The sequence below is a fragment of the Crocodylus siamensis genome, chromosome 11, assembly GCF_052110815.1.
Source record: "Crocodylus siamensis isolate JL-2025a chromosome 11, ASM5211081v1, whole genome shotgun sequence".
In the NCBI taxonomy this organism is placed as follows: Eukaryota; Metazoa; Chordata; order Crocodylia; family Crocodylidae; genus Crocodylus; species Crocodylus siamensis.
The window spans coordinates 42456699-42481453 of NC_143405.1; the positions used below are offsets into that span (position 1 = coordinate 42456699).

The 24755-nt window shown below is 43.9% G+C and overlaps 2 protein-coding genes across 3 annotated transcripts; both read right to left on the reverse strand.

Annotated features, from left to right (window-relative positions):
• Positions 1-135: 135 nt before the first annotated feature.
• Positions 136-14749, reverse strand: ACTR8 (actin related protein 8). The gene is made up of 13 exons (XM_090021796.1): positions 14591-14749; positions 13468-13638; positions 13134-13244; positions 12757-12861; positions 10506-10679; positions 9784-9877; positions 7461-7593; positions 6526-6679; positions 5769-5864; positions 3659-3799; positions 2352-2616; positions 1865-2028; positions 136-1119 (listed from the first exon to the last, which is right to left on the reverse strand). The coding sequence occupies exons 1-13, from the start codon at positions 14711-14713 to the stop codon at positions 976-978; spliced, it is 1875 nt and encodes a 624-aa protein (XP_089877922.1). The 5' UTR covers positions 14714-14749; the 3' UTR covers positions 136-975.
• An 860-nt stretch (positions 14750-15609) lies between these two features.
• On the reverse strand, positions 15610-20567 carry SELENOK (selenoprotein K). Of its 2 annotated transcripts, XM_090022626.1 has the most exons (5): positions 20426-20565; positions 19519-19609; positions 17907-17987; positions 17024-17116; positions 15610-15833 (listed from the first exon to the last, which is right to left on the reverse strand). In XM_090022626.1, the coding sequence occupies exons 1-5, from the start codon at positions 20526-20528 to the stop codon at positions 15830-15832; spliced, it is 372 nt and encodes a 123-aa protein (XP_089878752.1). In that variant the 5' UTR covers positions 20529-20565; the 3' UTR covers positions 15610-15829. The 2 variants fall into 2 exon arrangements, with proteins under 2 accessions (XP_089878752.1, XP_089878753.1); XM_090022627.1 differs by lacking the exon at positions 15610-15833 and having other exon boundaries at positions 17020-17116; positions 20426-20567.
• Positions 20568-24755: the final 4188 nt, after the last annotated feature.

The following is a 24755-nucleotide window of genomic DNA, read 5'->3' on the forward strand; positions in this document are numbered from 1 at the left end:
TGTATAGCCATGTGCTACTTGTACAATGTCCATCCATAGAAACTAACTGGTGACTCAATTTAAGCTGCAGTTCATTATGGAACAGCAACAGAAATATCTGTTACCATTTCAAAAGAAAGCACTAGGTTCACAGTATCATGTTGAAATATTTAATAGGGAAAATCTTAAGCATTTTATTAAACATGTAGTTTTACATTTTTCTCTATTAGACATGTCCAAATAGAGGTTTGTAATAATAAAAAAAAAAATATGCACATTTGTTGTTCTTTGTATGGACAAAAACCACTGACCTGGAATTTTCTTGACAGAATAAAGTATGAAACGAACAATTCTGCATTAAATAAAACTGAGGAAGATCATACAGAAAGAAATAAAATCGGTGTTAAGACATTTACTTTCTTCCTAAAACACTAAATAGTCCATGGTACTTGGATTACTATTACTCAGAGTTTTGATCTTTAATAAACCTTAAAGAGGTGGATAATTATCTACTACATGTTAAATAGTTCTATTAAAATGCACAACTTACTTTCTCCTTTAAAAATCTCAGTGTTACTGCTTCTAAATTCAAGTCAAAATACAATGCTCTTTACAGATACATGTATGTACATAAGACACTAGTATTTTATGTACAGGGTTACAACAGTGTATGGCTTTAATTTTGACTTGTAATATACAAGGCAACCTATGTTATTTGAATGTATATTATTCAGATAAAATGAGCAGTCTGTACAGAGTTCAATGCATATAAAGTCTAATGCTGTGGTTTTCAAAAAGTACCTAGGCATGATGGGGATCTAATTCCAACTTGCTCAGGAAGATTCTGGCTCCTATCTCAGGCCCTTCTGAAAGGTCTCATGCACAAACTTTAACACATTACAAAAAGAAAAAAACAAATAAGCTATAAGTAAGGGAAATACCTTACACTGAACAATACGACATTTTGGAAAAGTACGAGTCAGTTATCTTGTTAGATCACCACACAAAGGCAGCTCTCTCACGTAACATCCGTACACCAAATCGCTGCCATTCTCGCTGATATATCCAGAGTTCTTGAGTTGTATCAAGGCAGGCCAAAACTGCACCCCCTTTCCATGCAATCAAACATGGATCCATATCCTAAATATAAAAAGAAAGATTAGATAAAAATTCCAGATCTTGTGTGAAGAGAGGTCCTCAATAATTTCAGCTCCCACTTAATTCAGTGGAACATAAGATTCTGGAAAAAAAAAAATCAGTCTAAAAATGTATTCAGGAAGAAAGCATTTGCAAAAACCAAACTATTTCTCCTTGTGTCCGTTTTATTAAGCAACTCGAGAATCACCAGTTTTTATTGTCTGTTTTAATTAGGGTAGTCATACCAGGAAAAGTCTACCCTTGCTAGGATTTTGCATTTAAAAAATTCTGAGTTATGTTATTTGCATTCTTAAAACCATACTTCCTCTTATTTTTCTTGAATGAATGCAAGCAGAAAGCTAATACAATCTACTGACAACTGAACCTTTTTCTTAAACTTTACTTTGTTCTTAAATCTAATTTTGTTGCCGTAGGTTGAGTTCCTTGATCTGAAAGCAGCAAGAAAGCATAATGTCACAATAATTATCTCTTCTACTTTTAGATACAGATAGACAATGACAGTTTAAGGGCACTTTTGTGCCTGAAATCTCATCCAACATCTCCCCAACTACAGAGCTGATCCAATAAAAGATCCTTACCTCTCATAGCTTATAACATAGCAATCTGAAAGTCTTCTCCCAATAGACATGTAAATGAACAGTGATGCATAATAGATTTTTAAACCTTTAACATTCCAACCAGCAACCAATAAACTCATCATCAACTATTCCGTTATCAATCAACATACCTTAGGTCTTGTAATGACTTCCACATTTTCAACAACTCTTCTAAACGAAGGAGGCATTTTGTTGAGAATCCGGTGTTGAAGAAATTCTTGAGCTTTATGAAACATCAGACCTCCCCCCACTACTAGGATGGAACTGTACATCTTCTTCTTGGTATCATCAGATGCTGGAATGATTTAAAAACATAAACAAGTGCTAACATTGTGTACACTTGGACAATGAAGGAAAAAAAAAATCAGTCAAATGACTTTGTTAAATTTATATTAAAAGCAGATGTGTCTCAATTACTAACAGCACAAAAGACATTCAACTAAAATGGGCTTTCATCACATATACGACGTGATGGCAGTATAGTTATTTTCTAAGAGACAAACATAATGGAAAGAACTGAACTTCCTGTGATGTAATGAAAGTTGTTAAGAATTGCTTTGAGCTAAACCAAATGACTGGGAACAAAGTATTCTGACATCATGTAAATACAGTTCTTACCACAGCAGTCAATACTATGAAGAATGGCTTTGTCAAGTCCTAACGCTTTCCCTTCAAACTGTGATATAGCTGTCTTCCTGGACATGTGTGCTGCTAGAGGTTCCTCAGACTCATTTCCTGTTATTAGACAATCACCCTGAGAGGATCCTAGTTCCACTTCTTGAGGATAGATCCTCTCAGAAATGTCTGAGGACTGACCACGTAGATCTCCCTCAAATCCACCAGGCTTAGACATGGACTTTCGATCAGCTGTAGCTTTGGCAGACTTAAAAATAAGATGATAAATTGGTAAGTTAGTTTTATTTACACAAAAAATAGATGTTCCTTCATGCACTGCTTGACCACAATAATTTAAACACTGTATTTGTTTCTTTTACTTCACTCTATCTTACTGAGACCTGCTGAATGCTGCTTTTCCAAACCCAGGTAAGTTTCCCTAAACTCTTCTTTAAGAAAGTATAGTAACTTCACTTTTCAAGTCCATCCAACTACATTCCTAGCATGAATACAATTATACTTGTTTAGCTTATTCTCCTTTGTTTCTAATATACTCACTGCTCTTCAAAAAGTGGGTGTAGCTCAGCACTCAATTCATAAATCCTACACATCTGTATATTAAAACTGACTTAAATTATTTACCCAGAATTTTATGGTAGTTAGATTTGAACACATTTAGGATTAGTCCCTTGAACAACGCTTAAAGTGCTGCAGGTGCTTTTTACAATGCATTTACAATGAAAATAAGAGTTTATTGACTGGAAAAATGCAGAGAATGCCCCACAGTAATGAGGCCAACAGGGATATTAGGCACATAAATTATAAGATATTTTAGAATTATTGCACGTTAAAAGGTACTGCGACCTGTTACACAAGATGGAAAGGCAAAGATCTTAAATGGGTGTCATTAGTATTATGACAGCGTTGGGAGTGCTATCGTAGCCTTGATGGTCCCAGAATTATGGATGAGGGAAGAATTTTCATGGGTGATATCTTTCTTGCACCAACTGCATGGTTGGGATAAAGTTAGACAAGCTTTCAAGTGCAAGGTGTTTTTCATCCCCAAATCACTGTGTTACGGTTAACTTCTAAAGGGGGTAGTTAAATTCTGAGCTTCTTAAATTGCCTATACTAGAGAAATTAGGCTTTACTTCCCTATTCCTGTTCTAAAAAGCTGTTAATCCAAAAAGGCTAAGAGATGGCAGTTATACAGTGGCTGTATTTCAATGGAGGGTGAAGAGTTTTGCTAAGCTATACACAGATATCAATAATTTCCTGATTAAGTAATAGTTAAGCAAACATTTACATACCTGCTCCTGTTTACTTTGCGTAGCTAATAGATAGTGTTCATCATGGGGATCCTCAGCGTCACCTTGTGATCGGTGTTGCAAAGCTGTCATTTTTTGCCCCACAATTCCAAAAGTTGCTGGATAAAACAAAGCCATTGGAGCCTACAAAGACAGAGATGAAAAACTGTAGTTTCACTACAATTTTAGTTTAATGGATACACATTAAATTTATTCTAACAAGTACCCTGATTTATTTTTACTGGACTTACAATTTTAAGCATCTCTCACTTCAGAATCGAAGGAAGACCATTTTGTTTCAAGAAGGCTTTTAAATAAACATAAATATCTGAGTTTGTTCAGTTGCAAGCCATTGCAAGAGACATCTAGGGACATCATATATCTACCTATAAATTTAACTTAAAAAACATGACATCTGATGGTAAACCAGAGTTCATAAATCAGTGCTGTTAGACAGCATATTGCAAAATAAGGAATCATAGTAGTGAGAAATGAAACTACCTTCTTTAATTAGCATCCCTGCTCCTACAAATTGCAGAGTTTTATGCAGTCATTGTGATGTAACAAACCAATGGGGGCTAACCTCCTTGGCAGACATGCCACAAAGTAAGCTCTGCAATGGACCCAAGTGCCACTGTGATCCTCTTCCTTGCCTAATTTGTTGCTCTGCTTTCTACTCTATCTGCCACTGTGTTCCTTGCTCCTTCCGTAATCCACTATACAGGCGCACAGACATTGCCCACGCTAGTTGTCCGTGCATGCCAGCAGGTGGCCACTAGGGACGTGCAAAATTTCCACAGGTGTTTCGTTTTGAAGCTAGTTTGATGTGCTTTGAGCTCAAAACAGTGAAATTTTCAATTTGTTTTGTTTCACAAAACAAAAGGCTTCGAAACAGCTTTGAAACTAAATGAAGGCATGCAAAATGTTTCAATGTTTTGAAATGTTTTGAGTTTCGAAGCCAAGCTTGCTTGCAGCTAAACAGAAACTAAGGGAAAGGAGGGGGAAGAGCGGGGAAGGACTCCTCTGATATTGACATATAGCTAGCTCCCTGTTCAATTCCCCAGCTTTCTCATCACTTCCCACAGGCCCCCGGATGATGCGGGATGACGGCAGGCTGCTGCTGCCAGCTGGTAATAGCAGCAGCTCTGGGCTATTTCCCCAGCTGGCAGCAGCAGCCTGCTGAAGAACCACACACAGATCCAGGGGCCCGCACCCCCCAAGAGGGCTGTGCCAGACTCCTCCTGGGGGGTATGGGCCCCGGGATCTGCACACAGGATGACAACATGCTGCTGCTGCCAGCTGAAGCCAGCACCAGTACACTAGTCTGCCCAGCACAGCCCTTGCCAAGTGCAAGGAGGAACCCAGTGCTGGTGCTGGCTCCAGCATGCTCTCATCCTATGCACAGATCTGGGGACCCACGCCCCCTAGGAGGGCTGCGGGGCTGTGCCAGCTGGCAGCGGCAGCATGCTGTCATCCTGCACACAGATCCGAGGCCCCCAACCCCCGGGAAGAGTCTGGCACAGCCCTGCAGCCCTCCCAGGGCGCACACCCCCAGATATGTGCACAGGATGACAGCAGGCTGCTGCTGCCGACAACTGACATGAGTTTTGCTTTGAACAGTTTGAGGTGCAGTTTTCTAGAAACTCCTCCTTAAAACCTGACAGGCTTCATGCCCTCAGAAGGGGCTACCATCCCTGCAATTTTCATCCAAATCAGGTACGAAATGACAAAGTTATTGGCATTTTCATGATTCCACATTATAGCCTATGGGCGAAACGTCAAAACAGCAAAAGTTTTGATGAAATGAAATGGAATAGTGCTTCAAAACAGGTAAATGAAACACTGTCTCTTCAAAATGGAACTCTAAAAGAAACGGCGCTGTTTAGCACAGCCCTAGTGGCCACCCCTGCAATAGACACTTATACTTAAATTAATGTTAATGATATTTTTTATAAAACAATGCTAATATCCATCCATAACCAAAATAATGAGGTAAGAGACAACCAAGCCACCCAGTGTTCCGTGCAGTAGGCAACGGGGTAAATACTGTAGGATGAAAGACACCAAGACAAACACCGAATATGTTACTTTTAGGTACACATTTTGAAATTACCTGTAGTTTTTCATCCCCTAAACGGAACTGGTATAATAAGGCTGGAGAGTCCGGATGGCGAATTTGGAACTCATGGTCTTGCAGTCCAGAAATATCCTGGTATCAGTAAAACATACCAACATACATTACCAATTTGGAACAACTTAATAAGATCACTCCACTACCCTTTAAGCACTAAGATAAAAGGTAATGAAACTGCCATAACAAGTCAGAATTTTGTTTTCAGTTATCCCCCAAATTCCTCCATTTTCTAAAGCCTCTGTTCTGCAACAGAATCTGTTAGTACAGCCTCTTTTCCATGTGACAACTAAAGCTTTGTCTGGATACCAAAGTCCATGTGCACAGATCTTGCTGTAGGATAAGGCCTTAAAGTAGGAACTATACGACTCCAGCTGAAATCATCACCCAAGAGCAAGAGGAAAAATCATACCTTAAAACCTATACATGATCTCTATATGCCTAAAAGTGTGTGTTTCTAGAGATTAATATTTCTTTTACTCAAAATAATGGTTCAGTTTAGAATGCATTATGTTTTCTATATTCATACAACCCATTTCTATATACACCCCTCTACCCTAAAACAGAATAGTTTGAAAAATATTTTCTTTATATTGCAATGTACAAATCAGCTGTTATATTTTATGCATAACTGTCATGCGTTTTTTTTTTTCCCAGTAAACAGCACTACACTGTAAAACCACATCTAATCATCTTGGAACAATTTGTTACGCTGAAAACCCTCTACTTCCTTCCTCACCTGGTCTAAATGACAAAATGTCTCTTTGAGGTGCTGCAGGAGAAGGCAGTCCAATTTGTTAGTTAATTGACAATCTCTGTAAGGAAATCCAGCTCGCTGCATAAGCCAGTAAAAACACCTTGATACATCAGACCCTCCATATGCAAGGCACAACCTAAAACACAGAGAAAGAAACCAAAACAGTTGGCTCATTCATTTTCCCTGTTGCTAAGATACTGTGTGTCAGCATAAGAAGGAACATGAACATTTTAGAGTCAAGGTGCTTACAACCTCCACATAATTTACACAGCAGATGGGGCTAGTTCCTGCTTACTCTATATATTCCTCAGCTATATGGCCCATATTATGGTATGGGCCCTACACACCTAAGGGACTGCCTTCTCTCTTAAATTCCACCATGGTCCATAAGGTCAGCCAAGAGCAACCCCCTGAAATACAATCTGTGCACCACATCTGTTTGGTAAAAACATGTAGGAGGTCATTCTCAGTAGTCACTCTTCAGCTCTGGAATTCCCTACCACTTGTAGTCTGTCAGAGCGTAAGCCAGGTCTCCTGGAAGTGCTATAAAACCTTTTTATTTGGGAAAGTCTTCAGCAAGCAGGCTTAAGTTTAGGGGCACTGTCTGGACAGTTTGTTCTATTATATATTATTCCATTGCAGCATTTTTATCTGTCTTCATAAATTGTCTGTTTTTTCTTATAAGATGTCCTGAGCTACTTACAGGGAGGGTAGCATATAAACCAAATACATGTAATGGGATTCTATTATTTTGATTAAATTATTTAACAAGCCTGCTACATGCTTACAGTGTTGCCTTAACTCAGACTAGTATATAAGCCTTTGACTTTAGAAACAAGTACAGTAATATTAAATACACACACACCCACATTTGTTACCACATTTTTCACTTATGATCTTGCACATTAAAAAGTTACCGGGTATTGCGATGTGAAACTCCATCCTCCACACAACAAACACTGGTCTTCTGATCGCCCACATCCACTATACATGCACTACCTAAGCCACTTCCAAAAGTAGCACAGACAGACTCCTGATGTATGACAATACCTAGAAACATAACAATAAGATATACATCTGGTTTTAAACCAAGCTCCTGAAATGTATCTCTGTCATTACAGTAACATTATTTTTTTAACTTACTAGGGGCCTGAAAGTGCACAAAAAAATTACATTCTACAGAAAGTGCCACCATTTGCTAGGATACTCACACTTTCCATCAATGAAAAGACCCTTAAATGTTGAAGAAAAATAACTTAAGAGTGGAGTGAAAAGCTGTGTTCAAATATTCTTTCAAGAATAAAATTAAAAATTTGGATCTTACAATAATCTTAGATTTGCAACTGGTATTCAATCATCATTTGTAACAAGGCTTCAATCATCAGGAGCAGACAAGTAATTTTACTCAACACTGTTTTAATAATGTACAATTTTCTTGATTAATGTACAATTTTCTTTAGAATGTGCACTATAATTTTTTAAACAGAAAAAAGACAGGTTTGAATCCATCTTTCTCCCTCCATTCCTCTTCGAAACCTCACAAACAAACTACTCCTAGTTACATCAAATATGTACTCTTCTACCTAAACAGCACGAGAGAACAACTCGCTTCAAAACCTTTTCCAAACTTTGAAGGAAGAGGATCACTCAGTTGAGTAAATGTTTAGTAGAAAAAAACAGTATTGTAAAATAAGTTACTTAAGAGGAAGAAGCTGAGAGTTGAGTTACATTCCATAATTGGCTCAGCTCTTTAATGAGTTGATATTTAGGAAACAGCACCCTCAAGTGGACATGCTGAGAACAATTATCTTTATTTTTGCCCTATTATATGTTTTTGAATCAAGCAGATGCATACAAGTAGAATTAAAAGGCACTATTCTTCTCATTTAATGTGAGCACCCCTAACAAGACCATCTGACAAAGCATGAAAATAGAACGCTTCTCAAAAGCATTAGATAAGAGTTAGAAACAATTGCTGGAGTACAGGGACATAACCTGGTAGTTGATCTTAACTTGGAGAAACAAATTGATCTCGTTTGTGGTATTTTATTTGTATGTATGGGCGCATGTACACACACCTCTCTGGATGTAGTAAGTGAGCTGTCCCTCCCCCTCCCCCAGTTACATCTTTCAAATGAAAATGTCACCTGCCTATGTTTTTTTCTGTGTCAAGTGTAGATACAGGAAAGCAAGTTCTGAAATCAGCAAAGATGAGGAAATATACTTGCTGCTGTGGCAGCATTCAGGAACTGTGCTTTTATTACTTATTAAAACTCAGCGGAGTCATTATGTTCTTTAATTGCTTGCACGTAACTTAATCGTTTACAGTATCCCCTAATGCACAGCTTATCATTCCTTTCCACTTTTCTTAGCTTCTCTCTCAATACTTCACGTTGTGCAAAGAGCTTTAAATACCTCACACAGACATAGACTTACTGGTTCCTTCAAGGATTGTTTGAGAAGCTTAAAACTGAGAACTGTTCATATGGCACATTACTGTCACTACTATGGCGATTCTCTGAGAAGATAGAAGTCTTGCCCATTTAAAAGAAGTCAGATTTTCTAGAAAAATATTTAGTTGTATGAACCAGAAAAAAATATTACAGGTATAGCTCAGGTTTCCCCTTATTTTAAAATAGAAAAAGGACAGACTTCTATAGTAACCAAAATACAGAAAAACAAGAGAAACTATCCAAAAGACAATTTGTATTTTTGTTACTGTCCTCCTGATTTTAGTGTAACTATTTCCGTAAGCCAGCTTCTACTATAGTGCATGAGAAAGAGAACAGTGTATCCTTGCATTTTCATATCCTAAGAATCTCAAAATGCTCTGCAGGCTGTCTGCATAGGGACTTAACCCACCACTTAAATACAACAACATCTGTGGCAAAATGTCAATCAGTGCCTGCTCCAGTGTAAAATGTCAATCTGTAGCCATACAAGAAACTGAATGCCAAGACCAGCTGTGCTATTTTTCTTCTCAAGGTACTGTTATATGCCAGCCTTAACTGAGACAATAAACTTGGTCTTGTGACAAGTAACAGAAAAACATGGGTAACTTACCCAACATTTGCTGACAAGTACACCCTGCCCCAATAGACAAGATTTAGACAGTAAGTGGGAACATGTTAGGGACTTTCTTTGGAAACAGAAGGTGGGTCCAGCTCAGAAGCCAAATGCCTTTCAAAACAATTTTTTTGCACCATACCAATAATGAATATTAAATACTTGCTGATTTACCTGAAAAGCCCATCTTCATTAGGATCATATTTACCAACTCCTTCACATGCTGCTTATTATAGATGTCTGGAATCAGTAAAATGCATCTGTAATACTGAACACAAGAACAGCAAATTAAGACCACTTTTCAAAGCAACAGAGTTCAAAACAGTTCTTCTGTGTACACTAGAAGCTAGATAGTACATGCATAGTAAGCTATACAGAGGACCTACCAAGAACCAGTATAACTGAAAAAGAGAAGCAGCTAATTAAAAAATATATATGATTTAAAAATCAGTTCAAAATAGTATCAAATTGTATATACAAAATGTTATGGGAGGTTTACAAACATTTCAGGCTATAGACAAATCAGATACTAAGCAAAGAAATTACACAAGCTTTATGAATTTGGTCCTCAGTCCTTTCAAATTCAAGTAAACATATGAACACAAAACAATGATTTGAAATGTTAAGCTGAATTTTCAAAAATCTAATATCCTAAAAAACTCTGATATCAAATCCTACTCTCAGGTAAGTAGGCAGGATTAACTCTAAGTGAAGCTCATAGGACCTGCATGAGCCAGAAGGCAACATTCAGCCATAAAAAATCATCAACAAAGGGTTTAGAGGCAACAATGTCAGCAGTAGGGCTAAGATACCTGGCTGCTCCCTAGCTGATACCCTCCAAAGCCCTCTGGACAATGCAGCAGTGGGTATAGGGCAGAAAGTTGCCAGTATCTCACCTTTAAATCTTTCAGTGGTATTTCTAAATATTTTTGTATTGCATGAGACCATATAACTTCAAGATCTGCTAGCACTGCAGTTAGGGAGCCTCCAGGCCCTGGGTGGATGTTCAACTGTCCTCGTCGGATAGGCCAGTGAATATTATAGCAGTCTAATGGATTTACATACAGTGCCTGAAAAGAAAAAAGAAAGTTCTATATATAGTCTTCCTCAGTCTCTTTCAGCAAGCAACTTCAAAACTATTTTGATTCACGGGCAGGGTACACAAATGGCCTAAGCTATTATTGCAAAAACAATATATTTTTTTAAAACATAACTTCTTTTCAATGGGAAATGAAGATAAATGGCTTCCATCAATAGCAGAAGAAAGACTGGACCATAATACATAAAGGAGGAAGCACATGTGGTAGTTAAAGAACTTATTTTCAAAGTTACTTGAATATTCATGACCATAGCAATCCATCAAAGGAGCAGGTAACATATTCTGAACATTGAATCAGATTAGAGAGAGAAACAGAAATTAATATGTAATGATAAACCTTTAAAAACACTTTCTTGTTCAAAGGAAACTGACATATATATTACTTGATGACTAATGCTTCACACTCCTCTTGTTGCCAGTGTCTTGCCTTTTCCACACATTAGACCAGTGATGCCCAAACTGGGTGCCATAGCATCATGTGGTGCCACCAGATCCTTTGAAGGATGCCACAAGAGGCATTTGTACACACACTTGCACTGCAGCCCCAGGTGCTTTTAAAAGCACCCAGGGCTGCAGCACGTACAGTTGTACAAGCAGCAAAATGCATGTTGGTGCTGAGAATATGGCAGCAGCATGCTTCTGAACTAAAATACGTATCACCACTTATACAACTGCATGTGATGCACCGCAGTGCAGATCAGCTCATGTGTGGAGCAGACTCGATTAATCTCTGGTGCATCACAGGACAAAAAGGTACATGTATAAATGCTCAAGGTGCAAGGAGATAAATCGGGGTGGGCAAAATACGGCCTGCAGGTCATTCCATCTGGCCTGCGGGGCCCCGTAAAAATGTAGGAAATTAATATTTCTCTGCCCCTGGCTACCTGTCAAAAATGACAGGAACCAAAGGCCGTAGGACCCAGGCTGGCAGCAGGGCCGGGTTACAAGCTTGTGTTGAGCACAGGGAAAAGCGGCCCCCTTGCTCGCTGTGTGGCCTGTGCCCTGCGCTCACAGCCTGCCTGGGACTGCCTGCGCCTGCTCCAGACAGCCTTGCATGGGCTGCAAGCCCCGGCCATGGGGTGGGCGAATGGCTGCTTTTCCCTGCGCTCAGCACTAGCTTCTTCCCTGCTGGCAAGCAGGAGGTCAGGGCTGTGTACTGACCCCCGCCTGTACCGCAGGGCTGGGGGGCACTGGGTGCAAGTGTGTGGGGAGCCAGTGGGAGTACGGGGCCTGCACCGGTTCCCTGGGGTCTGTGCCAGTGGGGCCCAGAGCAGGGTGGCAGGAGTGCAGGGGCTCTATGGAGCCAGGCCAGCTCCCGCCTCTCCCTGCTGGTGCAGGTCAGCCCAGTTCCACAGACCCCTGCCAGCCTGTGACCCACTTTGGGCCACTGGTCCCAAGTTGGTGACCAGGGGTCAGGGCACCTCTTTAGGGGTGGGGCACCTGTCAAGGGGTGGGGCTACCCACGCAGCCCTTGACAGCCTGCCAAAAATGGATAAGAGGTCCTCTGCCCGAAATAATTGCCTACTCTTGAGACAAACGCAAGCTCAGACTGGCTGATTCTCCATCCATACTGCCTAGCCCCTCTGCAAGGAGGTACATGTTATAATATAGAAATTAGTTTTTAAAAATGGAAGTCACTCAATTCACAAAAATTATGGAGGCTTGGCTTGTGTCTAAAAAGGATGAAAACCACTGCACTAGATGGAGTGGGTTGGCTTTTCATTGTGGCCATGGAGTAATGCTGGTTTATACCAACATGATACCCTGCTTATTGTTCCTATTAAGGTGACTCTGTAATGTTTAACAAGTAAGTATTTGTTCAGGTTAGGGAATTTTTCATGTCCTCCTGAATAACACGTGAATAGTCTTTTAGCTTTTTGTGAACACTTTTTCACCTCCCAAGTAGAAACATATAATCTACTGTTTGAATATATTCAGTTTACCTCACCTTTTGAAATATAACCATATCGGATTGTGATCGGATTAAATATTTGCACTAAAGAACTATATTAGAATTTTGTTTCAGTGGTGGAAAAGTGAATTCCTACCTCTTCTCCAACCAAACACTCAGGATGATGAGATGTATTTGTCCATTTGGTCCCAGAGCTGTGATCTAAAATAGCTGGCCGCATCTGTCTGTTGTATGATCGGGCCTGAAATGCATATTAAGTTGCATAGTATTAAGAAACATCTTGCCAATCACAATTATCTTTCTTTTTCATCTTACGTACGAAAAAGAAAGATAATCACAAAGTTCATATGTAAGAGTGCACTTCCCTCTTCCTCTTCTATTTGGCCAAGGCACACTTTGGCACTGAGTGCACTACTGCTTACTGCTGCATAAACTCTACTCTCACCCCAAAGAGGAATCAAACTGAACTACTGTGTAACAGGACAATTTAATAAAGTATGATGAAAGAGTTACCTGATCAGGTGACACTGGTATACGCCTTGCCCCATTGGACATCTTTTTAGACCATATTGCTTGGTCCACCATTTTAAGGCCATTTTGTCTTTGCTCAGTGCTTTCAGGTTTCTAAAGGAAAAAACCAAACAAACCCATGCAACTTAATAAAATTTCTTGCAAAGTAAGAGAGATCATGCACATCTGAACATTGATAATACTGAAGCTGGTAATAAAACATGAAATCACTGCAGGAACAATGTATGAAATCACTGCAGGAACAATGTCAGACTATGAGGATGGCAGACAACATGCATCCAAACATAATGTGTTGCTAGAACATTTGCTCCCTTACATGGAGTCCATCTCTGAGGAGCCAGCTATCCCTGTACGAGGCTTGTCCTTGCTGCTTGTGTCTTCTCGCAATGAGGTGGGGAACGCTCACAGGCAGTGTGTCGGTGGCTCTTCCTAGCCTCAACGTGGTGGACCCAGGGTGGATCACGACAATGAAGTTGCTTTGTATTTGCTGGAAACATTCAAACAGACACACAAGTGTATCAGGCCCCTCACCACATACCCCCAGAGGCCGAGGGGGCACAGCAACTGTCCGCAGGTGGCAGGGACATTTTAGCAACCAGCAGCAATCAGGGACTGCCTGCAGATGCCGCTGGTGGTGGGGATGGTGGCAAGTGGCAACTGCCCACAGGCACAGCTGGCAGCACCGGTGGCGCTTTTCACAGGGGGTGCACATGCACGCCCTACGTGTTGCCAATGCCCCTGGTGCTCAACCTTTCTGCCTGGCAGGCTGCACCGGCAGTGTCTGCAGCCGGTATACAGCTGGGGTCTCAATCCGACACTGGGGGCAGAAGTACCACCAGGGCGGTGGGGGTAACCACCTGGGGGAAGCGGGATTGTGAAGGCCAGGGAAGGGGCTGACAAAAAGGGAGCAGCAGGGGTCAGTGTTGCCAGGTGTATAATAATTATGATATTTGTACAGTAATTTCAATTCTTGTACCACATACAATAGGAGTAAAAGGGTGCAAAACGTAGGATAATTTTTTACACAGTATGAGCATATGCAAAACGCAAGTCACTTTCAGGGAGTCTTAACTGACTTTTGGGTTTGGTGTCAGCGCTCTCTCACGGCCGCTTGCCTTGAAATAAAGAAACGCTTCCACTCTGACCCAGGTCTCGCTCACTGCCGAGTACAGCGACCAATAAAAAATAAACACCACGTCTTATCTGCGGTCTGTCAGTGCCCGACAGTCTTCGGCCAATGCGGTAATTTTACAATTTCACATTCAAGACCTGGCAGCTCTGCGCGGGGAAGGGGTCGCAGCCCGGCTGGGCTCGGGGCCGGGGCTAGGGACAGTGGGAGCAGGGAGGCGACCGCGCAGCGCCAGCCGGGGGCAGAACCGCGCCGGGCCGCGCCGGGGCCCCGGGCGCCCCGCGGCCGCCGGCCCCAGGCCCGGCCTCACCTCCTGCAGGGACTCGGGAACTGCGGCGGGCACGATGGGCCGTTTCGCCCCGCGCTGCTCCCGCTCCTTGTCGCGCTCCCGGTCCCGCCCGTTCTCCACCTCGCCCTTCTCCGCCTGCGTCATGGCCGCCGCGAGCCCGCTCGCACTCCGCCAACACCACGTGACCGCGGACAAAGGGCGGGGCTGCGCCGGCCTCCGGCGGCTTTAAAGGTCCCCCGCAAGCCTCCCGCCCCACACCAGCCGGGCGGGGCGAAGGGGAGAGCGCGGAGCGGCGCGGCACCGCACGAGCGCGAGCCCTGGCCCAGAGCTGCACCGCTGTCAGTAGAAACCTCCTTCCCCAGGACAGCGCGCTGCCAGCCCGGCTTCCAGCGGGGCGAAGGTGGATGCAGGTAGGGACCTGGGGAAAGACCCCCCCCCCAAGGCAGCTTCCTCTTCCAGATTGAAAATACTTAGTGGTGGGGAAAGGTCACGTTTCCAGGCTATTGGTTAGTAAGAAATTAAGAGGACAAGTCTATTGTTTTGTATTCAACTGCTGTGAGAAATAGGTTGCAATACTAGATGAAAGGCATGCTCAAGTTAAAAGCACTTCAGTGAGGTGAGGGAGCTGCCACAATCTTGAAAAGATACAAGAAGCAAGGTGGATTTCAGGGGGTTTTGGGCAGTATCTTTTATTGGACCCTTGTCACAGGTGAGCGAAGCAGTGTCTAAGAGTGGCACCTCTCCCAGCTTAAGCTGGTCCACTAAAAGAGATCGTCAAAAACAGTTGCTGTAAGGGGTAGGATGTGTAGGTTCCCTGCATGTATTCATCAAATCTTCTCCATCAGTTTCTAAAACAATCCTTGTAAGAGCATTTTCCTTTTCAAGCAATGTTATGAACAGTGTATTGCAAATGGAATGGTTTTATCTTTTCCTAGTAAGGATCACAGGAGTCTGTGTTTTGCAAAGCCAAATATATTTACTTATTACTTTGCAACTACAATAAAATATTCATAAACTATACAAAAAACCCAATTCAGACAGCCAGTAACATGTGCATTTAATAAAACTGCACTTCAGTCGCACTGGATCCCAGAAAAGGGAATTCCCAGCACAACTTCACAAATCTGCTTTATCACAGAACAGTTTCCAATTAGACGTACACATTCACATCTTTCAAACCCGTTTGGTCCACCATCAACACTTCTTCCTCTCCAACTTGTAAATGTGTAAGTCCAGTTGCCTGCTTTTTACAGCAGGCATTTACCTAAAATAAAAGAAAACAAAGCAAATCCATAAGTACAGGACTAGATCAGACCTATGCACTGTATTAACCTAATGAGTTAAGATATGTTATGGGCTCCACAATTCAAAAAAGATGTGGAGAAGCTTGAGAGAGTCCAGAGGAGAGCCACGCGCATGATCAGAGGTCAGGAAAACAGACCTTACGACAACCGGCTGAGAGCTATGGGGAAAGCGCAGGCTCAGAGGTGATCTGATGGCCACCTATAAGTTTATCAGGGGTGACCACCAGGATCTCGGGGAACATTTGTTCACCAGAGTGCCTCAAGGGATGATGAGGTCGAATGGTTATAAACTACGCGAGACCATTTCAGGCTGGACATAAGGAAGAATTTCTTTACTGTCTGAGCCCCCAAGGTCTGGAACGGCCTGCCATCGGAGGTGGTTCAAGCACCTACACTGAACACCTTCAAGAGCAAATTGGATGCTTATCTTGCTGGGATCCTATGACCCCAGCTGACTTCCTGGCCTTTGGGTGGGGGGGCTGGACTTGATAATTTTCCACAGTCCCTTCCAGCTCTAATGCCTATCAAATCTATGAAATATCATTTTAATTATATAACAGCACAAAAATTGAGACACAATTGTAAAAATCTTTCATGCTATATTATCTTTTAAAACTTGTACTGCAATTTAATAATAATGAGTATTAATAGAATACAGAAACCCTACACATGCAGGATTTTTATGTGTGTCAGTTAAAAGAAAAAGTGAGCTACCAGTCAGAGCACGTTTTTCCCGCCCCCATGTCCTCTGGCCAGAGTCACCATAAAAAAAGGAGCACGTTAGAAAACATTACAGCCTAAAAACGTGTTTAAACCAAGTTAAAACATGACTTCATAACATAAATAGAAAAAAGAAAGCCCCTATAGCTCCACAGAATAAGCACAGGACTGGCAACAAAAGGTAACAGGAAAGTATTAAATAACAGAAGCTGTTGGTCTCTACTGATCAATCAACCAGAACTCAAATTTATGAAATTTCCCTTTTTACATCCTCATTAAGTTTTCAGTTCCATTTGTTTTGCCTCAATTTCTTCTTGTAACTTTTGTAAAAAGTGTTCTGTACTGATATAAATTCCAACGAAAAGTTTAATTTTCATCCTATTACTTTTGAAATGGGTCCTAAAGAAGACATAACAAACTGTAAGTTTACCTTCCTCATCCACCTCCAGCCATGGGTGGTGGACTGGGACCTCCACCAAAGTGATTTATTCGACCCATTCTACGGCGAGGATTTCCTGGAGGCCTGATTAGACAGCAGAAGAAAATGTCACTATCACGGGAAGGCAGGTAAATAATAATATCAAACCATTATTATGGTTTGTACCTGCATAAGTCTACTGTTCATGGGCCCTTATAACAACTTAGTTTTTGTACATCAATAGTTGACTGCTGAAGAGCAGCCAAATTGTCCCCTCCATGTGAAAAGTTGCAGGAGGAAGTTTTGGCACAAAAATCCCTGTAATAATGCCCTTGTGAAGAGTGCTTCTGATTTTTTTTCCACCCCCTCTCATGAGTAGTTGCCACAAAAAGGCAAGACCCCAGGGATCTATTGTAGGCAAAAGTCATCCATGAGGAAATCCTGTTTTGCATCCTTTGGCTGTCTAGCAGCAACTGGTTCCAAGTCTCCCAGAAAGTCTGCTGAAAAGATATAAGGATTCAGAAGCCAATAAGCCCTCCACTTTAACAAAGTGAGAGATGATCCACATGCAGATCACAGGTTTGATCCACAATTACAAGTCTACAAGACAAAGGCGCTACACTATATAAAACCAGAAAAATACTTCCTATTACATAAGTTCTGGAAATTCTGTTACCCTGAACCTTTGGTCTTGCATTACCATATTTCAATACACAGTGTACCATTTCTTACAAATTAAAGAGTAAGCGATCTTTTGTTAGAGAAAGTCAGGTGCATCTTAATTTCCTGGCATGATTTTTTCTACCTGTTCTTAGTTAAGGTAGGGCACCACAACTTTAACATTTACATTAAACTATATTACTTAAACTAATGCAAAACTGAAGACAGACAATACCCTCTTCCATCATCGTATCTTGAATATGAGGAAGATGTGTACCCTTTCCTTCTCAAGTCTGGTTGAATAATACTCTGGAAACTAGAAATAATGGGAGAAAGGATAGATGGATTAACCAGTAAAAATTAATAGTTTCTGCATGCTGGACTACAGAGACACTAGACACAAAAGTACAACTTGTGTTCCAAGATTAACTTTCAGGTGCTTGTTACTGCTGAGTAAAACCAGCAGTTCTCCAACTCTTTTTTTGTGTGCTAAAATCATTCCAGATTAAATTTAAGATAATAACCCTGACAAATATGGGCACCCAGGTTGATGCTCTAAAGTGTTTTTACCATGCACTCTGTGAAACTAGGATGTACATAAGATTCAAACCTGGAATTGAAGTGATAAAACCACCTAACTCATCTAGATACCAATCTAGAATCTAGCTAGGAACTACCTCAGTGTAGCAGGAGGCTTAGTGCTTCTTCTACTTTAAGAGAAGGCAGACTGCAGGTAAAGTAGTCACAGGTGCTGCAGGAGGCAATCGGGAGTCACAGGACCCAAAAGGGGGCTGGGCTTGCAGGATATAAGCCCAGAGCCTGAGCTGGGGCAGACATCTGATCCTGACAGCCAAGATGTAAAGAACTCCTGAATGGCAGGGCTGCAACCAAGCTCCTGGCAAACACTTACATGGGGGTAAGCAGTCTGCTGGTTTAGGGATTGAGATAAGGGGTGGAGGAGCTCTCTATTGGCTTGGGACTGGGGCTAGGTCCCAAGGCTAAGGAGCAGGGCTGCAGCTGAAGGGTTTAGAGAACAAGGAGGACTAGGGATCCATAGCTCACAAAGGGCAAGAGGAAGAGTCAGTGATTCATAGCTTAGGAGGGGTGTGCAGGGTCAGGGAACCCAGATACCTTGACTAGCCTAGGAGGGGCCAGGGCCCAGAAAGAGTCAAAGGTCAAGGAGGGGCCACAGCAGAAGACAGACAGGGCCAGGGATAAGCAGCTCGGAGGAAGGCAGAGTTGGGGCCAGGGGTCCAGTATCACAAGAAAGGCAACATTAGGGTCAGGGCCCCAGGAACATACCCAGGAGGAGCTAAGAGGGGTGAACTACCCAAGGGAGCAGAGCAGGGGCTGAGCAGCTACTAAAGGGAGTTGTGGCCACCCATGTGATGAGCACTTCTAACACTTGAGTATTAGTCCAACACTTTAATCAATAATCTGATTTAATGGATGGCCAGAAACATTTCAACAAAGTACACACTCCTTACTTCAAGTTTATGTCCTTATGAATGAGTAACTAGTCAATATTCAAATTGTATCAGCTACTGTGTATTAAGCTTCATGTAAGAATCCTCATAAATTAGAATTTTTTTTTTCTCTACAGAGTCTTGTATTGGGTACAGTTGTATTTTTTTTCTTCTTTTTTTTTGTCTCAAGGGCAGTTAACCTAATTCATCACTTAAAATGGCGGGGGGGCAACAACAACATGGAAAGCTCTGGTTGTGGGACAGTATTGTCAAGCTGGGATTGTTGGACTGCTCCTTGGTATGTCTCTGCACTGTATTTCGCTATGGCTACTGAACGGTTGCTACATTTAATGCCACAAGAAAAATGAGACTCATACTTACAACAAGATCACAAAATCTGCTATTGCCCAGAAGAAATCTGTTATAGATGATAAACTCCAAGGAGCCCGATTCTGGTTACCCAACACTTGTCCTAGAACATGCAAGACACAGTAAATATGTGTAAATAAGCACCAATCAGCAATTTGAATCATTCAAGTGTTGCTTGTTAAATAAAATATCTGTGGGTGGCCAGCGCTAACTTTACAGCATTTGAAACCTGTATCCCACATCTTATGAAAAGAACAGCATTTCATCTGTTCAAAATCAGACCAGTAAAATGAGCATGGTGCTTGTGCCAGCAAAGCTACTTGGAAGGTGTATTCTAGGTATGTTTCCAATTCAGCCTGCCATCCCTCCTTTACTTTCCTTCCAAGCTTAATGCAACCAGAACAGCAGGTTTCCTTCTAGGACATCTCGACATCCCTTCTGCTTTCCCTGTTGGTGTGGCACAGCCTGCACTGGCTGCTGGAGGGGGGCTGTTAGAGCTGCAGACAGGCTGAAGTTATTCGGGCAGCCAGGCAGGCCGTAGGGGTGGCAGCGGGGAGACGTGGCTCCAGAAAACAACAAGACGTCAAGTGACAGGGGAAGAGGAAGGCGACACAAATACGGAGGCGGTGAGTCTCTGTCTCTGGAGACTAGAGCTCCGCTACGGGACCCGAGGGATCCTGCCCAGGGGGCCATCCAAGCTAGGAGCCACCTGCGCAGCGCGAAACCTGCCTTGAAGGCGGCGGGAGAACAGCCTCCTGCTGGCCTGGGCCACGCCCGTGTCCAGCGATCACTATACCGGGACTAGGCCTGGCGTTCGTGCTCCTGCACCGGCAGCTCCACGCGCAAGCGCCCCCTCCCCGCCATCACACCGGGCACTCCTGGCAGCGCTACACACCCCCAGCCCGATCCCCACTCTCACCGTTGGAAATGTAAACCATTGCGGCCGCCGCTACAGAGCCTGCGCCACGGATCCGAGCATGCGCAGTAGTGTCTGTTGACGCGGCTGCCCTCCCGTCGCGCATCCGCTTGCGGGGGGGTGGGGCGGGGCGGAATGTGCGCGCGCAGCGGCAAGCGTAGAGGGTGGTGAATGGAGGGGAGCGCCGGGGCAAGGAGGATGGGGAGGGGCGAGTGTGTGCGTCAGTCTACTCTGTTTTGTTGACGTGGCTGCTGTGGGAAGGGGGGGCTAATAATTGGCCCTCCCCGAGGTGCACGGGGGCGGTGCCTCACGCTTGCGGGGCGCATTGCTTGTAAGCGTCAGCGTGCGTCTGCCGCGCGGCGCAGCTGTCGGAACTACTGTCGTCCTATTTGTATGACAGTTTCAACCGTTGTGCGATGTATGTTCAATAATAACAAAAGCGGCCAAAATGTACGACTACTTTTTGAGGCAGCACGTGCAAAACCTTGTCACTCTGGGGAGTCTCAACTGACCGTCGGGCCTGCTGTCAGTGCTTTCCAATGGCTGCTTGCCTCTGAACAAAGAAACGCTTCAAGTTTGATGGCCCAGTTCTCACTCGGTCACTGGCCTGTTACACTGAGCAATGTAAAGTAAATAAGACTTAGTTGCATGCTTATTTGCATATTTTAAAGCCTAAGAGAGTTTTTCAGCAAATATGATGATTTTGAGCTTCTGGCAGAGGCAACGCATAGAGGGTGCGCACAGGTGCATGTGCACCCCCTGAGCATGGCGATGCAGCCCCCTACAAAAAGGCCAACACCTGTGGGTGGTCAGTGCTCACTGCTGGTGGTTGCCAGCTCGTGGTCAGTGCTCGCCACCCCCTCCCTCCACCACCCAGTAGCAAACATACCGTATAGAGTCCACCCGGTAGCAAACTTTCCGCGCTCAGTGTGGGTCATATTGGACCAGAATTTTGATTCCCCCATGACACCTGTGATTTGGTCAGTGGAAATGACGCTGTGGCGTTTCCCAGCGTTATTTGGGAGCGTGAGCGGGGCGGTCCAATGAGTGACATTGGAAAACTGATAAGGGCGTAGGGTAACCTGCGCCAAAATACAGCAGACGTTCGAATGATGTGGAAAATGACTATATAAAATGGCCTGGGTTGAGTTTTCGTCCAGTTGGCAGTAAAACATGGTGTCGTGGGGAGCTGGAATTAGCTCCACTAATGGGGGGGTGTTTCGTATTGTAGGGGGCTAATAATGACTTGAGGTCTGGGCTAACTTGGTTGGTAAAGGTTTTAAATGCTTTGCGGTGAGCAGATAAACCGAAATTACTCCCTATCGTCATAAAAACTTTTGTGGAGAATAGACGGAATGCTGTAGCATCTTCAAAAGCCCTCCTTGACGTGGACGTTTTGAAGGTACATGGAATAGAGTGACACCCCGGCCAAAAACACTGGGTGTCAAGGGTAGAGAGTTTAACTTTTCCCGTTCGTAAAACGGCTTGAGAAAGTGACGGGATAGAGAAAGTAACATTATTGGGGTCGGGCACGATGGAGTGCGGCGCTCCCCAAGATGGCCCATGGGTAAGATTAAAGCAACCCTGTGGCACATCTTGGACAGTGCAGTTAATCGGGTGGGTATCATTCCACTTCCACGCATAAGTGAGATTTTTAACGGGTAGTTTCATTACCAGGGGAATTACGTGTAAAACTCAGAAATAACTCTGTGTAATTAATAGGGATAACAGCTATACTAAAGGGGCTATCTGCAGCTGAGGTGGGTGCATGGGCACAAACCGAGCCTGACGTGTGTCCAGTGAGTAACATCCACTTCTGTGAGGTACGGAGGAATAAGTTGTCCGCGATGGGTGATGGGGATAAATCTAAATTCCGCTTTGCGCGTTTTGTGATGTTATTGAATAAGGAATGCATTACAATGATATTAGCTAATAACAAAAAAAAAATCAAAAAGAGTAACCAAAGTTTCCGACACTGGGGTGGGGGTACACCTGGTCCCGATAGGGGTGCGGTTGCTCCTGATCCCCTTGGTCTCCCCACAAGTCTCACCCATAACCCCACGAATGACAGGGGCAGTGCCTGTGGGTTTCGCGGTGGCAGCGTGATGGATGGGCGGATAAGAGGTTTGGTATCAGCCTCCTCGTCCTGTCGATGGGCGGACATCGCGAAGGGTTACCTGACCTGGAAAATAAACGATTGTTAGCTTAACAAAACACTGTGAGGCTTTAGCCAGTTGAAATGTACTAAATGCTCGCGATCATCAGCTGAGTTGATTAAACAGAGCTTGTAGGTATGGGCTAAAGCCCTGGGTTCAACGACCACGCCAGGAAATGTGCATGGATACTTGGTTGGTGTCGAGGTGGGGAAGGCAACCCATATGGGATCTCCGGGTTTAAAGTCTGGGTCCCATCCTTCTCGAGCCTGAAGAGGTCCTACTGCCCAGAGATTTTTTTCTACTGTTGAGGTTGAGCAGGGTTTGTGAAAGCACTTTCGACCATCCCTTGAAATCGGTTTGTTTCAGTTCCAATAAGAGTTTACGCTTTAATTCTCCAATGGCGACGCCATTGAACTGGGGGTGATACGGTAGATGTATGTGATGACGGATATTATGCGTTGTGAGAAACTTGCGAATGTGGTGACTGTTGAAAGGTGGCCCACCATCAGATTGTATTTCCCGTGGAGTCTGCCACTGAGAAAATTGGTGCAACAGAGCTTGAGCACAACGAGGCCCGTTGGTTCTAATCATGGGAACCACACCGACCATACGGGAACCGAGGTCGACAACGACAAGTGCCTTGGAATGCTGGCGCGCATTGGGAAGCGGGCCCATTAGATCAACCTGCCAAAATGCCCCAGGTTGGTGTTGCTCAGCGTTATAAGCTCCCTGGAAACATTTCTTTCTAAAAGGTTTAATCTGGGCGCACTGGTGGCAGGCTCGAAGCACACGTCGCCAATCACGTTGTGTGGGCAAGCCGTTATGGGTGGTGTATTGCCAGCCGCCTACGTTATGATAACGCTGCATGGTAGTGTCTGAACCGGGATGGCCCCATAGGTCATGAAGCCATTTAAGGTACGGGTCGCAGACCGGCTTTAGTGACCTATGCACCGCCGCGGCTGGATGCATAACGTCATCAATGCAATCGTGTGACGTTGTCTTTGGACCTAGAGCTAGCCAGTCATCGACGGTCTGATGTAACGGGTCAGTGTTCAGCACATGAGAGTTAGTATGTCGGATCAATGGGAGATAACTCGTGTGGTGGAGTACTTCAAAGATGTCATCCCATTGGGACCGAAAACATTCTGGTTTGGCTACTCCCGTAAGGACATCACAGACCCAGCGGGAATCCAGGACAAGAACCACCGTTGTAAATGGCTAGTCATGTGCAATGGGGATGTGTTTAAGTGCGCCGATGGCTCCCCGCAGCTCGAACTCCTGCGCTTGATGCGTAAAGGGTGCGTCTGGTGTGTCGCGCCAGTCGGGGTTTGCCCATTCTATGTGGCCGGCAGCACATAACGAACACTTCCAAGCAAACCCGCCACAAATTGTGACGTACCATCGCTGGCTACGTTTCCCGGAAGCGAAGTCCCGTACAAGATAGGACGGGAGAGAATAGTCGGGGTGATGGTGGCACTGTCGTGACACGCCCACGCAGCCCAATCATATTGGGCGTGTGTCAGCAGTGTGTGCCAGGTGGAAGGAGCCCCATGGAAGTCTCCTGGCAGTCACGTAGGATCGAGGTGTGTGAGTAGAGTGGCACCTGGGCTGTAAAGGTCATGAACGCTATGGTGAAGATGATGTTCAGACTCCAAACATAAGCAGAGCAATAATTTGCCCAGGTGTCCATAACAATGTTGCTGCTTATGCAGGGTCCGGTTAAGAAATGTGGTGGGGCCCTTATAGGTGTGCGCTGTGGCCCAAAGATGTGTAGGGGTCCAACCAACGGTAACGCGAAGCAGTGTCGTTGGGCTAAATGGCACTAGTGGTGTGGAAGTGGCGGCTTGGATGAGGTTGTGGACTCAGCGGTTATCTCGCCACGTCCATGGTTGATGATTTGTCGTCCTCTTTCGCAATCAACGCTGTAATGTCGCAAGTGTACCAAGGTGTTTGGGTGCAACGTGATGGCGGAGCCAATTGATACTGCCTAAGAATTGTTGGGCTTGCTTTGGTGTGGGGCCTGTGTCAGAGGCCGTATCCCATGGTGGGGTGGGCACTGCAGCTGGCAATGCGACGCGACCCTGAGCAGTATATTGAGTGCCCAAGAATACGCAGCTGGAGGAGGGTTCCAGCTGGGACTTGGCAATGTTGATGTCCCATCCTTCCTGTCGTAAGTG